The 16,032-nt window shown below is 42.7% G+C and overlaps 1 protein-coding gene across 2 annotated transcripts in view; it reads left to right on the top strand.

The window, feature by feature from the left end:
* Positions 1-13,409, top strand: part of spry2 (sprouty RTK signaling antagonist 2) — a 535,263-nt gene extending 521,854 nt beyond the window's left edge. Inside the window, exons 1-2 of one of the 2 annotated variants that reach the window (XM_030070607.1) lie at positions 8,334-8,855; positions 11,214-13,409. In XM_030070607.1, coding sequence (XP_029926467.1) covers positions 11,262-12,323 — 1,062 coding nt within the window. In that variant the 5' untranslated portion in view covers positions 8,334-8,855; positions 11,214-11,261 and the 3' untranslated portion in view covers positions 12,324-13,409. Of the gene's footprint in view, positions 1-8,333; positions 8,856-11,213 lie in introns of those variants that run through there. The other variant, XM_030070598.1, reaches the window with a different exon arrangement.
* The last annotated feature ends 2,623 nt before the right edge of the window (positions 13,410-16,032 follow it).

Raw genomic sequence — 16,032 nt, forward strand, 5'->3', positions numbered from 1 at the left:
GTGAACAAAAGAGATAGAGCAGAGCCGGGGTTCACCGCCCTGCCACCCCCCCTTAAGGCCATGTCATGCATGTTTTAATAGACGAAGAGAGAAAACTGATGATGAGGACTGATCAACAGAGGCGGGGGAAGGCTGCGCGCGAAATACACTCCGTCACAGGTTATTGATCACTTGCTAAAATTGCAACTGGTAAATTTAACTATCACTCTCGAGCAATGCATCACTGTCAAATTAATTCTGTCACCTTGGTATAAACAAATGACACCGCGGTGGAGATGATTGGTAGCCTCAATCTGTCACCGGCTGAATTGTTAGTGCCAATTATAACATGTGTCTCCCTCTACTGACAGCCAATGAAACGCCGTTTGAAAAACTCCACTTGCGTGATGCCGCAAAAGTGCAGGGAGTTTTATCGCTGAGTGACAGACTTAATAATGATTATCTGAACTCGTCTGGCACGGGTTTGAACGCCACAAGCCTTCATTTATATGCAAATGTTTGGTACAGTGGCTTCAAGACCGCATTTCCCATAAACCCCTTTGCTTCCTGTTGCAGAGAGGATGTTGCGGAATAATTTTGGATTGATGTTGAGCGGAAATATGCATCAAACAGGACATATAATGATACAATCACACAATAAGGACATTTTCCTGTCTTCCACAACCCAGAATTGGACATAGACTTTGCTTCTGTTGTACAAATAATAATAAAAAATAAATAAATTAAAAAAAAAAAAAAAAAAAAAAAAAACACTTGCTTTATTTTTGGAATACAGCACCACAGTTGATAATTTAAAAAAAAAATAAGAAAGCTGTAAAACATGTAATATTTGTTCTAAATTATTTAACATCTGGTAGTTTATTTATTTATGTACAGTATGGACAAATGACTTATAAATTCATTTGTTCATTCTTTTTCGCTGCTGTTTGTTTATATATTGTGATGTACATTTTGCGGTACTCAAAATATGAATGTCAAACTTAATGTGGCTGTGATTTTGCTGATGGCACAATGCAACACATGGCCCCTTTTTAATGTGATTAAAATACTTTGGTGTTGCTTTTTTAAGAATCTGGTTGACAAGATAGACCTGGTGGCAGCAATTCTTCGCTCATCAGGCCACACAGGATCGCATCAAAAAACCCTCTGCTGTACTGTGTGTGTGTGTGTGTGTGTGTGTCTATGTGTGTGTGCCAGCAGAGGAATGAGAAGCAATGGACTGTCTTTGAGACCCGGGTCCCTTTTACAAAGCTATTTCATCCAGTGTGTAGTGTGTGTGCGCTTGACAATCGAGACACAGTTCATCTTCGGAAGCAGCGGGGGTTCGGGTTTCATTTCAATTCTCTTCTTGTTTTGTGCGTGTGTGTGGAGAATCCTACAGGGCTCAATAGGAGCACAGATTCAGTGTGCAGGTACCTCGAGCGGAGGGAAAGAAGCCATCGCTCGCGGCGGCAGAGAAAAAGGAACCTTTCAGAATTGCTGTAACTCCACCGTCATTAAATACTCATCATTAAATACTCAATTTTCAGAGCTCGCCGGCTCCACAGTCAGCGGCCATTCATCATGCCGGATTCAGATGGCTGGTGCATGTTCAAGATGGCTGTTAAGGGCTCTCACACATAATTGCCAGCCAAACTGTCCTTATTCAATTAATCCCTTCTGTAATTTCGAGATAGATTTGTCTCCCAATCAGGGGTGTCAATTCACTAAATGCCAAGATGTGGTTAATTCCCTTAACACCAAAGCCAAATCCAATTCAGTCCATTAAATTTCTGAGGACATTTGGAGTACCGGCAAATACTTGGATCTGACATGGTGCACAATGTAAAACTTCTCGTAAACATACAGATAAACTACACAATAGCCTATGTTAACCACCACTCCATTTTGGTGGTGAAATGTGCCGTGTTTAATCTATTTTTGCAAATTAATGCGGTCAGCGATGGCACGGCACAAGCTGAGTAACATTAGCCAAGGCGGCTGATGGTGTTTTTTGTTGCTGGGATGTTCCAAATATTGATTTGACCCATTTGTAAATAGTGTAGCCTGATATCTTTGGTTTTTTACCAGCGCTTATGTCGATAAGTTGACCCTGCCTTTTTTTTTTTTTTTTTTTAATTGTTGGCAAATCGCCAATCGCTACTAGGGCATTCCGGAGGACACCAAAACAAAACAAAAGCGAGGCTACAGGGCCGGTGCGTTAGCGCGGCTGAAAAGACCCTTTAAGCTGCGGCCTCCCAGCATTTTCCAACGCCAGGTCCATAACTAACAAAATCGACGAACTGCGCCTGCATCCAACAAGTGTTTCCATGACTGTTGCATTTTTCTGATATCAGAGACTCGGCTATTCAACTAGCAGGTTGCACGATGCTTTCTATTCTGCCCTGCACCGAAAGTACTGAGCCCTAATTTCGTTGCATTATTATACCGTATATGATTGTGCAATGACAATAAAGATCTATCTATCTATCTATCTATCTATCTATCTATCTATCAAATGACCATGATATAAGCACGAAAACGCAGTCCTGAGTTGTCATGCATTATTGCTTACTCACTGCCTGGTCAATGTGATAAATTAGTAGAAGTAGGTCACCATGGAGCCATTTTTAGATATGGATTCCTACATCACTGATTATTTTTGTGTCATCTTTTTTGCTCTTGTGACTGATCAAACGTACGCTGTCAAGTTTGAGGTAAATTAGGGTTAAAGTATGGCGAGCAACACGTCTTGCCATACCCGCTTTCTGCCTGTGCTCCCCGTCTACTCCCCCCTTAAGTCCTTTCCAGCATTTAACCAGCCAAACAAGGCTGTTATAGGAACATGCGGGCCTCTTTGCTCAATAGCTTTGATGTACTACTAGTTTTACAAGAAGATGTTGGTGGGGTTGCAGCCCATAAAGGGCCTTATTGTTAGGAATCCACACTTGATTGCATCCAATTCTGTTGAAGAAGTAGATTAGACTGAGGTTGCACGGCGCACCCCAAGTAGGAGAGGAAATGAGGGCCGCCTGTCCATTCGAGTGGAAGTCTAACGGTAAAAACTTGCCGAGGTGTCCACATCGCCACATCCAGGTGTGTGTGTGTGTGTGCGAGCGTGTGAGTGTGTGAAAGAGGAAACAGGAAACAAGCCATCCGTCAGCTTCAGATCTCCTCTCTTCCCTCACGCGCGACTGCAGAGCTCATCAGCAAAAGTGTATCTGTTGGAGGAGTCCATCCGGATATGGGCATTTGTTGCCATTGCATCATCGCGCTGCGGCTGCTAAAATCCAGCAAAGGCAACTTGTTGTTTACGCTGCAATCCGTGTGGGCCTGGGAGAGAGGATCACCGAGACAAGAGCGAGCTGAATATCAGCAAACCGAAAACAAACGGGAGTGGTGTCCGCGCTCATTTGATTGGTAGTTTTTTGACTGAATTCCCACTTGGGCCGCAAATGCTAAACCTGTGTGATTTCTGGTGGCCTAATACAGAGGTGTTTTCAATTAAAATGTCCAGTAAATGTGAGAAATGAACAACACCAAGCGGTTACGGGCATGTGCTTTCTCAAAATATCTCTAATAATAAGTGCAAATATGTTTAGACAGGTAAACTGGACTGCCTGGTGTGCTACCTCTCCGTCCTTTCCCTCCCTATCTTAGCTTTGCAGGTCATCCCCAAAAATAAGTGTGTGCATGGAAAAGCGTGCACCAAGTTTTTGGGAAGATGGCTGACTGGTCAGTTTAGTTTAGTTTAGTTGTGAGAAACTGGACACTAACAGCGTTCACATTTCACAGCCATGCCCACAAAACCGAGAAAATGAGACGTTGCGGAAAGCTCTAAAGCTAAAATGGCAAGTAAAGCGATTAGTCAAATTTACATGAAAGTCATACAGAAATAATATAGTGTTGGGCCGGCAGGGACACAGGAAGTGAAGATGGTGGATGAAAACATGGTCGCTCACCTGAAACATTTCCAAAAACACATTCTGCTCACATCAGCTATACTGAAGTAATGTTTCAGTTTAAAAATTCCTGAAATTAACGCGTCATAAGAAACAACCACTTTGTTTTTTACACTAAAGTGCTGGGCCTCCCTTCTCTAGATAATTCTGGTGGCAACTGGTCATTTTTATGATCTAATGGATTTGAAATATTCATCTAAAATGAGTTTGGTGGCACAGTAAAGGTTTATGTTTTCAATAAATTTGGAGGTAAATGTTGTAAATGCAATATGCCTTGCTTTACTTGCTAACTTACCATGAATCTCACAGCCCAAAAAATCAAAACAAGTTGTATTCTCATTTTAAGGAAATGTGGCCATTTTTACCTGCTTTTATTCTGCATTTTTGATCCAATCTGCATGCCTTGCTGGGGTTATAATGAGCAATTCCTCGCTGTAAATCAGTGCAGCGTGAGGCGAGGCATCGCTGAAAAAGAGTGTGCATGCTCAGTCAACCTTCTCCGTATAAATAAAGCTTTGAAAACAATGACAAATGTATGCACATCTCCTCTACAACTTGATGTCAGTGCATGGTAAAAAAAAAAAAAAAAAAAAAAAAAACGAAGTCGGCGTATGCATATGTGCATAATGAGTGTGGCTCTCAGTAAGCTTTCCTTGAAGCCATACAGGGTTTGATCAGAGCGGGTTAAAAGTGAGGCTCACTGGAGCAAGATTCAGTGTGCAGCTCCTCAAGTCGAGGCAAAGAAAGGAAAAGAAAGCCACTGCTTGAGGTAGAGGAGCGAGGGGAAATCTTTACAAATTGCTTTAAGAGTCATTAATTACTTGATTTTAAGAGTTTTCTGTCTCTACATTCATTTGACATTAATTATGTTGGACTGGACATCCTGCAAGATAGCAATTATCGATGGAGTGATACATTGGTGACAGTTTTTTTTTTTTTTTTTACAGTTTTGAGCGTCTGTAAATGTCTGACGTTTTCATCATTTTTGACACCGTCTGCAAGCGGGAAAGTGAAAACAGGTGAATGGCCACCAGCTGTGGGCAGACAGGACACGGAACAAAGGAGAATAAATTGTTGAAAGGAAGAGGAGTCGTTCTTGAAAGCTTCCTGACCTGGATCCAAGTTAATTTGCCAAGTCATACTCTGAGTTGATTAAAGTGACCTCTCCTACTGGTACTCACAACTCAATAGCCAGACTTCATAATTATTCTGCCTGGAATTGATCAGACACTCTATTACTGAAATAGAGGGAAAGAGGGAGGGGCAAGGAGAGAAAAGAGAGAGAGAGAGAGAGAGCTCCTTGTGTTTTCACCGTGGCCCTGCTCCTTTTTGTCCCAGCCGAACCGGACAGGCTAATTGGTCTTCTTAGCTTCGGTTTGGGAAAAGGTCTCCGTGGATTAGCCATATTATACAAGTATGGGTAGCAGTGTGTGCGCAGCCTGACTTTTACAGGGGTATGTGTGTGAGAGTGTGTGTGTGTGTATGTGTGTGTCTGACTTTTCAACAGGGCACACTGCTGACATCTTCTGCCAAAGATCTAAGAAGGTGCTTACTTTTGCTTCAAAAAGGAAATCTGGTTCACATCTCCTTTGAATCTGTCTGAATCTCCGAGATGTTTTGGTCCCCTGTTCCCTCACAGACACACTCACACGTTCATTCATACATGCATGTGCTTCTATACATTATTTTTTGTCTATGTGCATCCATAGACATGAATTATATAGGTGTTTGTGCATATACAGGCTGATCGAAACCAAGGCAAGCTGCTGTGAAAAAGTTATTTCTTCATTTCTTAACACACAGCAACTCACTGTAGTTCACATGCTCATAAATATTGGACATGTTTCCCACTAGTTTTAGCTGAAAGGTACAAAATACACTCATTTTGTCTGTCAGTGTTTAAAAGCAAGAGCTTTGGCAAGCTGTTTGGCATGGAAATCAAACCCGATCCTCTCATGATTTGCTTTTGACTTGATTTCTATTTGATTTCACTTTATTTATTTATTTGTTAAAGCTTTTTGTCAAGATTTTACTCATGGTAGTAAGCAATAAAACTCAGAGGGTTACAATATAGAGGCATCACTCCTTAACCTCCCCTCCCTCGCCATTGTGGCCTGCAGTGACACGTCCATTTCCACAAGAGGGCGCCGCTCCACAAATATTCACAAGATAAAGTTAACATGCTGTTGCTAATTGCTTGTGTCAGTTCCCCTACATTTATTTCCTCCCGGGTCTTTTAACCTCAGATCTATTGCAGTCTTGCACAGAAACCAGCCCTCGTTCAAAATGAGTGATGACTTATGGGGTGGGTTTGGAAAAAAAAGAAAAAGAAAAAAAAAAAAAAAACATGGTTGCACTGTGGTCTTAAGTCAGAGGTAAAATGCAACTCAAGTGGTGGGACGCACACACGAGATGACGCGGTGACCCGTTTCTATCACCCAGAACTGTCCTCATTTATCTCCCACTGCCTCGCTCTGCACTAAAAACACACAGTTGCTGCTGTTTTGTCTTTTATCAAGGTCTCAGTTTGTTTTGGGGCTTATCTTGTGCTCAGATACCGGGTTGAAATTTATTCCCAGCTCTAAGATAAACTGTGTTATCACATCAAAAAATGATGATTTGATACTGAGGCTATGGGCCTGCAAGTAGAGAAAGCACAAAAAAAAAAAAATGTGTGCATTCTGGTGTCAACACTGCAATTTTAAGAATGCTTGATCAAGGGAAACTGAACTTGACACGCTCTTGCTCTTGTCTTTGTCTCAATCTGAATGTGCCCTGCAAGCTCATATCTGCCTGCAGACCAGATAAAATAGTCCCTGCTATAAAAGGCTGCAACAGAATATAGCAGAGTAGAATTGAATAGCTTTTTTTTTTCTTTTTTTTTCTCCGCAGGAGGAACTTGTTTCTACTTGAAGGTTCTCCATTGACAGCTTACCACCAGGACTTTGATGTGCAAAGAAATCACTCCTTGTTCCTACATCTGTATCAACCTGCTCTTCAGATGATATTCTTTCATGTCACTGCCAGCTCACATATTGTCGGCGGGTCCAAGAACATATTGCATCAACCTTTCGCATCTCACCTTGTTTATAATATCCAAGTGGGGGCTTTTTCGGTGCAGAGGCCTTTGCATTCCACCCTGCACTGCGAGCAGAGAGAGGTTATTTTGTAAGTAAAAGCTGGAGTCAGCTTATGATGACTGCAATCCAATGAATTATTGATTCATTTTTTAAAAATCAGAATAAATGTGACTTTCATGAAGAAAACAACCACCAATACCAAAAAAAAAAAAAAAAAAAATCAATTATATTTTCAGAAAAAAAAAAAATGCTGTGTGCTTAAAGGTTCATGTCACACTAAAAGGTGGGTAAATTATTCATCTGAGAAAACGCTGGCTAAATGTTGATATTTTGGGGAATATTTCACAACCTAATAGCCGAGTATCTCTAAGTTAACAGAGTGACATTAGAGTGACATGAACCTTTAGTAGGTTATACATCATAACTAACATCACATTAATGACAGCTATTTGACAATAGAGTATTAAAAAACATACATTATTTGTTTGTATTAGTGGTTACAAGGCTATACATCATAACTAATACCACAATGATGAAGGCTATTTGAAGATAGGGTCTTGAAAACATGCAGTAATTCATTTTTTGTTTGTATTAGTGGTTACAAGGTTATACATCATAACTAATATCACATTAATGAAGGTAATTTGACGATAGAGGCTTAAAAGCATACATTATTTGTTTGCATTAGTGGTTAGGTTAGACATCATAACTAATATCACAATAATGAAGGTTATTTGTAAACAAGGTCTTAAAAACATGCAATAATTCATCTTTTGTTAGTATTAGTGGTTTCAAGGTTATGAATCATAACTAATATCACATTAATGAAGGTTATTTGTAGACAAGGTCTTAACATGCAATAATTCATCTTTTGTTAGCATTAGTGGCTGTGGTTGTGTATATTTAGGCTTGATGTCATTGATAAAACTATTTTACAACATTTTTTTTTTTCAGCTACAAGTTAAAAGTAAGTCATTATTTGTCTTTGCAGCATTTTCAGAAGTGGAAAAAAAGTGTTTAAAGCCCATGTCGGGTAACATGGCACTGCTTTTGGGCGTGATTACAGCAACAAGGTTAACTATTCTGCCTCTGAAATGAGTGAAGTGTGGGCTTAATAAGTAAAAAATAGGCGCTTCCTGAGCCCGGTGCAGCTATCTGGGAGTATTTTGGTCGCTGGAGGATAATTGATCCGACTGGGTGTGAATGGCTGCTCTCTAACAGCCAATGGTTGCGCACCGGATGCGAGATATCCGCTGCAACAACAAGCGCTCTGTTCCCCCCCTTCAGCTTGACGCCATTTACAGCCCAAATCCCGACCTCCTCTCCGGAAAGAGTAAAAAAAAAAAAAAAAAAAAAGAGCCGAGAAAGAGCATTTGCAACCCCATTTGAGAGCCTGCGGACTAAAACATACCGAATTAGCACAAACCTCTGTGTTGGAGTTTTTTCGTCATTCGCCTGGCTTTTTTTTTTTTTTTTTTTTTTTTTTTTTTTCTCTTCTCGCTGCTGTGTCTTCCGCTCCGGGTTGCAAGAAAAAGTGGAGTCCGGCTGAAGTTGCTCTCTCCCGGCGGTGATTGATTGGGCTTTTCGCCTTGTTTTTTAATGCCTCGTGTTCTTGCGCAAAAACATGGGATCTACTTCTTCCTAACGCGGCGCTGCCCCGCTTGGAAACTTTCTCAATGGATTTCACGGATGGCTTTCCTGATTGAGTTTTGATAAGGGAGTAAACTTTCTCAATTTGGATTTATTTATTTTTTTTTATTTCTATTTTTAATTTTTTAATTATTATTATTATTATTTTTTTTACCTAAAGGGGGGATAAAGTGTTGAGAGCACGGTGAGTGAAGTCTTTTGTAAAACAAAGTTGGTAATGACCTGCGTGTTTTTTTTGCAGCTTTACTGCAGTAAACAACCGGATCATGGACAGAATATCAATTAAGTTATGTATCGCATGCAGCTCCAGTCAGATTTACATCAACAGAAGTACTCAGATCTTGGCACTATCATGTTTTTGCGCCTTGTTCCACGCGTTTCTTTATTTACATTTGGCGTGTTGGATTCATATTAATGTCCTTCTGGTTGTACTGAAAGGGATGTCTTCATTTTGGACGGACATAAGTAGAAAATGAGTGCCTTACTTACTTAAGATGTGCTCATATTCTTGTATTGAAGGCAGGTGCTTTGTTCCATTATTATTTCACTATACAGCTGCTATTCATCCGTTTTAATAGCATGTGTTATTGTTGTTGTCGACATTATTAGGAAGTGCTTGTGTCCAACTTTGGACATCTGTTTGGTCCAGCATGGGTCAGATGTGTGCACACACCCTTCTCTCTCTCTCTCTCTTTCCCCCCTACACACTACCGTTTTTTGCGCACACACACACACATAAACATGCTTGAATGTCCTCTGCACCCCCGCTGAACTTGTATTATTTTCCACATGCATGCATGCTTGCTGCAGACATAACACTGCCACACACGCGGAGAGAAAGGAAACCACTAAAGCTCATGACTTCTGTAGAAAAAGCAGTATTCATCAAAATGCTTCTCTGCAGGAAAGATCACACCCAGCACACTTAGTTTTCAGTTTCTGCTTTTACGGGTCACTGCGTTTGAGGTTTCGAATCTAACCTGCCCTTTCCAAAAGAGCTGATGAGGCCATATTTTTCTCAAGATTAAGTTGAGATTTCCCCTCGACCCCCACACCCAAGCCACCCACTGTAGCCAGCACAGCTTGCATACAGTTGGCTTTGAGGAAAGTTGAATGAGGGCCATACATCCCCCTGGTAGTCAGCCTGCAACTTGTAAAGTCTCATAAACCTAAACAACCCGGCACGCTCAAAAGCGCCTCGAGCTTCATTTCCACCCATTCCTCCACCTTCACTGTCCCCCGAACGCATCACACACACCTTACACTGCCTCTTTGTTTGCACTTTTACCTCGTCTCTTGTCATCTTCAAGAGTATCGCAGTTTGAAATGTGTTTGCGATGGGGAAGGAAAGAAGGGGGGGGGGGGGGGGGGGGGGGGGGACCATTTGTCATGCAACAAACCAAAAGCACCCCGTCCTGTATTGTCATTAAAAAGGGGGGGTACACCTCGCATTCCCAAAGACAGCATTGGAAAGCTAATTAGCGCCGGCGAAGGGGAATTAAACTAACCCAAGTGTGATATGCAGGTGAAAACAAAGGGTGCACATTTGAATATGCAAGCTTGGATGTCTTCGTTTCGCTTTTATGACATACATCAGTGAGATCATAAGTGGGATCGTGGCTTCCTACAGTTACAAGATTTACAAGCTGAGAATCCTCCAAGAACCCCCACATTAGAGGATTGCTATCCTACAATTGCCATGAGCCTTAGTGGAAGTTATTCTTTATTCCAGGAACACATCCCTTCAGGTCCCTACTTCCTGCTTTCAGCATCACTCAAGCCGACAAATTATTTTATTTGCTGTATCTGTGATGTCTGTTTACACCGTATCAATCTTCACCGGGGTAGCCTATTCACCTCCCAAGCAAAACCAGTGGAAAAAAGGGAATAAATTTGATTATTAGAGCTCGTATTCACACACACTTTCTCACCATGGGAGTAGTGATCAGAGGTTTCCTGTTCATTCACACGCGCGTTTAAATTTCGTTTTGATGCCTTGTTTGCTGCCCACTCGAGACGCGTCTGATAGACCATAAATATGAGCTCTTATCTGGAATACGAATGAACTGTAGCCTGAGAAAATTAATTTTTAGTTGTTTTCCGCCCCCCCGACTTCCCTTTGGAGTCGCAGCTTTAGGTCTACTGCAGGCGTCCCAGGGGAACAGGAAGTTCCTAATTACAACTGGCAGGGCAGCAACTATTATCAGTCGGATATCATTAACAATTCACACATTGATGTAGTACTTCAATGTCCTTCTCGCCTTTATCATACATTCAAGCAAATAACATTTTGTGTCTGCACCAAGGGTCAGTTTTGGCAACAACTATGGCCAAACAAATTTTCCATCACATCTATGCTTTTATAGTGGTCGGGCCTGATATTCAAATTGCACTCTTGTAGTGATAAAAACAGCTCTTTCACTGTTAGCTATGGCTGCTTTACATAGTGGCGCTTACTCAGAGATCAGTTATGTTTTGCATGATGTCATTTGCATGGCTTGTCGCACCTAGACTCATACAAATGTGTGTGTTCCCCTGGCAGGACTTCAGATGTGTCCCATGCCAGCCAGAGTGGCCCTTCAGTCCCAACATGGAGTCCAGAAGTCAGAACGACAGCGACGGGGGAGGAGGACGCCATGGGTGGTCGTCGTCATTGACCGGCTTGCTGGGCGCGCCGCATGACGACGGGAGACCGCAGCCACGGCCTCCCCAAGCCCAGGATGGCCCGCCGGATCCTGGGTTTACGAACGGGCAGCCTCCTCCGACTCCACCCGTGCTATCTCTGGATCAGATTCGGATAAGCAGGAGTAGCAACGAGTACACGGAAGGGCCCACAGTTGCTCAAAGGTCGCCTGCCGCTCAGCGTACTCAACAGAAGAATGACCTGTCTGTGTCACCGGCTCCAAGGACCAACGAGCAGCAGGAGACTCGGGAGGAGAGGCCCAATAATCTCCGGAACCTGTTTCCATTGACTCAGCACGGCAACGCGCACGCTTCCATCGCCACCAGGGAAGGCGTGGTGCGGTCCTCCAGCGCCGAGGACTCTCAGAGCAGCATCAGGACCAGCATAGGCAGCGCCTCCTCAGGCCAGAGGCTCCTCAGCAGCCCGACAGCCGGCGAGCAGATAATCAGAACCCAGCCCAAACGTGCGGAGCCCAGTCTGGACGAGCTCAAACCTCTGAATGATGCTTCCGGGACGGTTGTGGTCATGCCGGGCAGGGGAAGGGATGGACTTCCGGGTAAACACTCCTACCGGTGCGAGGACTGCGGGCGGTGCCGGTGTCCGGACTGCAGTCGCCCACGGGTGCTCCCCTCCTGCTGGATGTGCGGCCGCCGGTGCATGTGCTCGGCGCAGAGCGCGGTGGAGTACGGGACGTGCGTCTGCTGCGTCAAGGGGCTTTTCTACCACTGCTCCAGCGACGACGAGGACACGTGCGCGGACAAGCCCTTCTCGTGCTCGCAGTCGCACTGCTGCGTCCGCTGGACCACCGTGTCGTTGCTCTCCCTCGTCCTCCCCTGTATCCTCTGCTACCTCCCGGCTAAAGGATGCCTCGCCGCGTGCCAGAGCTGCTATGACCGAGTCAGACGACCCGGCTGTCGGTGCAAGAGCACAAACCCAGTCCACTGTGAGGCTGTCAACAAGCCAACGTAGAGACGAGAGAATGGGTTGGGGAGGGCATATATTTTGAGTTTGTGTTGAAATGTAGAAGGATGGGAAGATAATGACTCCATGTTGACTGAATTGTTCAGCGTTTCGGCCCCTGTAGCTCTGTAGTCGAGAAGTTTGACTAGAAGACTGGTGATGCTGTTGTGCCTCTGATTATTATTTTATTATTTTTTTCCCCCCGATTTCGTTTCTCTATCTATGGTTCTTAAAAGATCTGGGTAAAGACATGTTCTTAAGTTGCCTCTTGTTCTCAACTTTGTAAATCGGGCTGACAGAATTCATAACTACCTAAAGGCCCTTGAGGTGCGTCGACTCGGCCCAGCATTAGAGGTGTCACTCGAAAGGTAAACCAAAATTAAGCGCTCCACATTGATTCCCGTATGAAAACATATTCAGCTACTGTTTTGTCCACGTCTCGTCCTCAAACCCGGATTCCCTCACGCAAGTGCCCAGATGTTGTGTTGTTGCTATGAGAGTCCAAATTGATATCTTTTTTTTTTTTTTTTTTTTTTTAACATTTAATACAACTTATTTGCTAAGAACAGACTCTTGTTACTAACTGTATGTAAAATAGTAATTGCAAAAAGTATGTAAATTAGAAAATTACTTTCTGAGAGATGTTTTATTTTTGTATATAATAATACTTCAACTGTGAAAAAGGATTTCTGCCATGCCAGAGGCACCTTGATGAATCCACATATATATGAATCAGTCATTCATACAATGTTGTACATTCACTGGAATGTATATCAATCATTTTATGTAATTTGCAAAGGAAAAATCTTATCCCTTCAACGTGTAAATTGTACAGTGACCTTATAAGAAAACTTTATTTTCTAATTTCATTCTGTTTAGTGTAAAGTTAAAAAAAATATATATTTATTTGAAGGTTTATTATTTTATAATGAAATATTTATTTTGAGAAAGCATTGTTAATATGTCACCCCCCCCTTTGGGCTATTCTGTAGTTTCTTGCTGCAAGGTTGATGTGACCTGCAGGAGTGTCAAAGCTGGATGAATAGTTCACTATGAATTAGAAGACAAATATATTAACGTTTGAAATTAAACCGCCTTGAAGTCTGACCGTTTATTTTTTCCCTGTTTATTTCTGCATTGTCATAGTCATTTTACAACCTGCGCATGTTCGTCTTGATGCACAGGCCGGTGACGTGCTTGGTTAAAAACTTCAGGTTCTCAAAAACTTCACGTTGGGGAGGTGGCGCATTCAGAGGAACGTCTCGGTGAAATCCAGATTTGACCCATCTACGCACGGTCACACGTATAAACCGACATTTTTCACTCATGCAAGTGGGAGTTTCCTGTTTGTTTTTTTCCCTCTCTTGATGCTGGAGGGGGGAGGGGGGAGGGGGACTCGTTTACAGTTAAGGCCTCTTTGCACTCGTGTGTGTGTGCAAGTCCGTCCTTAGCAGTGCCAGTGCATGTCTTTTAAAGTTCAGGTTTTAAAATGATGTCTCTCCTCCACTATACTGATAAATCTGCCCCTCCTCATATGTGAGACACAGATTGAAACCTGCCTAATATGAGTGGATAATCACTTTTTTTGCAAATTCCTTGACTTACTTTGATCTTACAGATTTTAATTTGCGAACAGCGTTAGTAAGTTACGATGGTACGGACTGGCTGCAGTGAGGATGTGGCTGTGTTTTCGAATGTAAAAGCTTAAGTCTGCAAAGCCGGTGTCTAATTCACTGACTGCTGCAGTTGTCAGGCTTTGGCTTTTCATCACAGGTTGGAGTCTAATTGGTATTCTGCTTTTTCACTTCGGCTAAGACGTAGTCATGTTCACAGATATCGATGGAGCTGTTCCATATGCTTGGAACAGCACCTGATTTCTGTCTCAAGGCAGTAAGAAGCCCTTTTTTTTTCCTTTTTTTTTTCTTTTTTTTTGTAAAGTGAAGGTGTTCTCAATTCTTCTAAATTGAGGTATTTCCAGAAATCTTTCAAGGAGATCTGCAAGCCCGTCCTGCCATTTTGTCTCTGTGCGAGACAATCACTCCACGATGTTTACAGAGATCAAACAAGGAAACAAGGAAGCATTAATGTTCACCTCCGGCCCTCCGAGGGAAACATCTGGCTCTGGTAAAGCCACGGGTGTGTGGGCGTGTGTGTGTGTGTGTGTGTGTATGTGTGCGAGAATGTGCTCACATCTGTTTGCATGCACTGCTGAGAACGCCTGCACTCTCTTCTATCTCTCTCATTGATTTACTTCACCCAAAGTGGGAAAGCGGGATACTGTCATTTTCTCATTTTTTTGGAAAATGAATCAAACTCTCAACCTGTTTTTGCAAATACGTCAAAGGCATTCGTGTACGCTTACTATTACACCCCGGCTTGGCTTCAAGTTCATTTCATACACGTTCCTTTGGATCCTGCACATAACTAAGCCCTTTTTCCATGTTTTTTTTTTTTTTTTTTTTTATCAAAGGTTTCTTCAGGAATTCCTGGGTTTTGAATGTCGCTGCAGGCGAAACATAAGCCTGAAACATAAGCTCCTGACACTTGTTGACAGCATACGGACGTGTTTGCGGCACGGTATGCATTCAGAGCCGTGATTGACAAGTCGAGGCCCAACCTGCGCTCACTTGTTTGTTATTCATCTCCAGGCCTTTGAGTGACGGGTTTGCTTTACATAATTATCAACTTTCACCTATTTCAGGGCTGCAGAGGAGACGGAAACATAACAGGGGGAAACAAGAATCCCATTAGATGGAGAAAAAGGGAGTAGATTTGTTTAGTTTTTTTTTTTATCTTTCTAGTTGCAGGCCTCCCCTCTCCCTCCATTGTCTCAGCTGTGAATGAAGAGGGAAAGGCGGGTGGGGAGAAGAGGGAGGGTTGTTAGGAAGAGGGACCGCAAAGGGTTAAAAGCATCACTTTGAATGACAAAGACCTAACAGTTTACCCCCGTATTCAGCCCGGCATGCATTCATCCTGTTTTCAATGGTCGGGGGGTTATTTTGGCTCCCCAAAGCTCCTCTCAACTACCTGCTCCTACTTGGTATTCCCATAGGGAGATGGTTGTCTTGTTGGGGGGTGGGGAGGGCAGTCAGACAGACGTGCTGAAGACTCTTTTCTGCCCGTGTGCAAGGAAAACTAGTCCTATCTGTTGTGCTTTGCAGCTCAAAAGCGAGGGGAGGTATATTTTCACTGCTTTTGTGGAAAATAGTGGGTGTGAGTACGGAAAAAAAAGGCCGTTTTGATCAGTTACAATGCAGAAAAAAAAATATGCGCTGACAAATTTGGACACAACCGCATTCCATGTGATACCGTTTTTTTTTTTTTTTTTTTTTTTTTTTTTTTTTGCATTTTAGCTCAACATTTGAATCTGGTTTCTCTTTCAGCCGAGGCCTTGGCTGTGAGCAAACCGCTCAACACACCAAATTAGGTTTCCGACCACTTTGCCCTGCACTCTCGGGTCGAAAAAAAAAAAAAAAAAAAAAAAAAAAAGGGGCTTCAAAGTCATTCGCTGTGTTGCTGAACGCATATGGTCCTCCTTAGTTTCCCTGGGTCATTTAAATCTCACTATGCTTTTGTTTGGGTCTTCCAAATGAGCGATTTCGTGGCAAAATGCTGTTCAGCTCTCTTCCAAAAAAAGCATGCCCTGATATTCCTAATGTTCATTACATCCTCTTAAATGTGCTATTTAATCGTGACCGGGTCAAAATAGCTTTCAAAA

This window comes from Myripristis murdjan, chromosome 2 (genome assembly GCF_902150065.1).
Source record: "Myripristis murdjan chromosome 2, fMyrMur1.1, whole genome shotgun sequence".
NCBI lineage: Eukaryota > Metazoa > Chordata > Actinopteri > Holocentriformes > Holocentridae > Myripristis > Myripristis murdjan.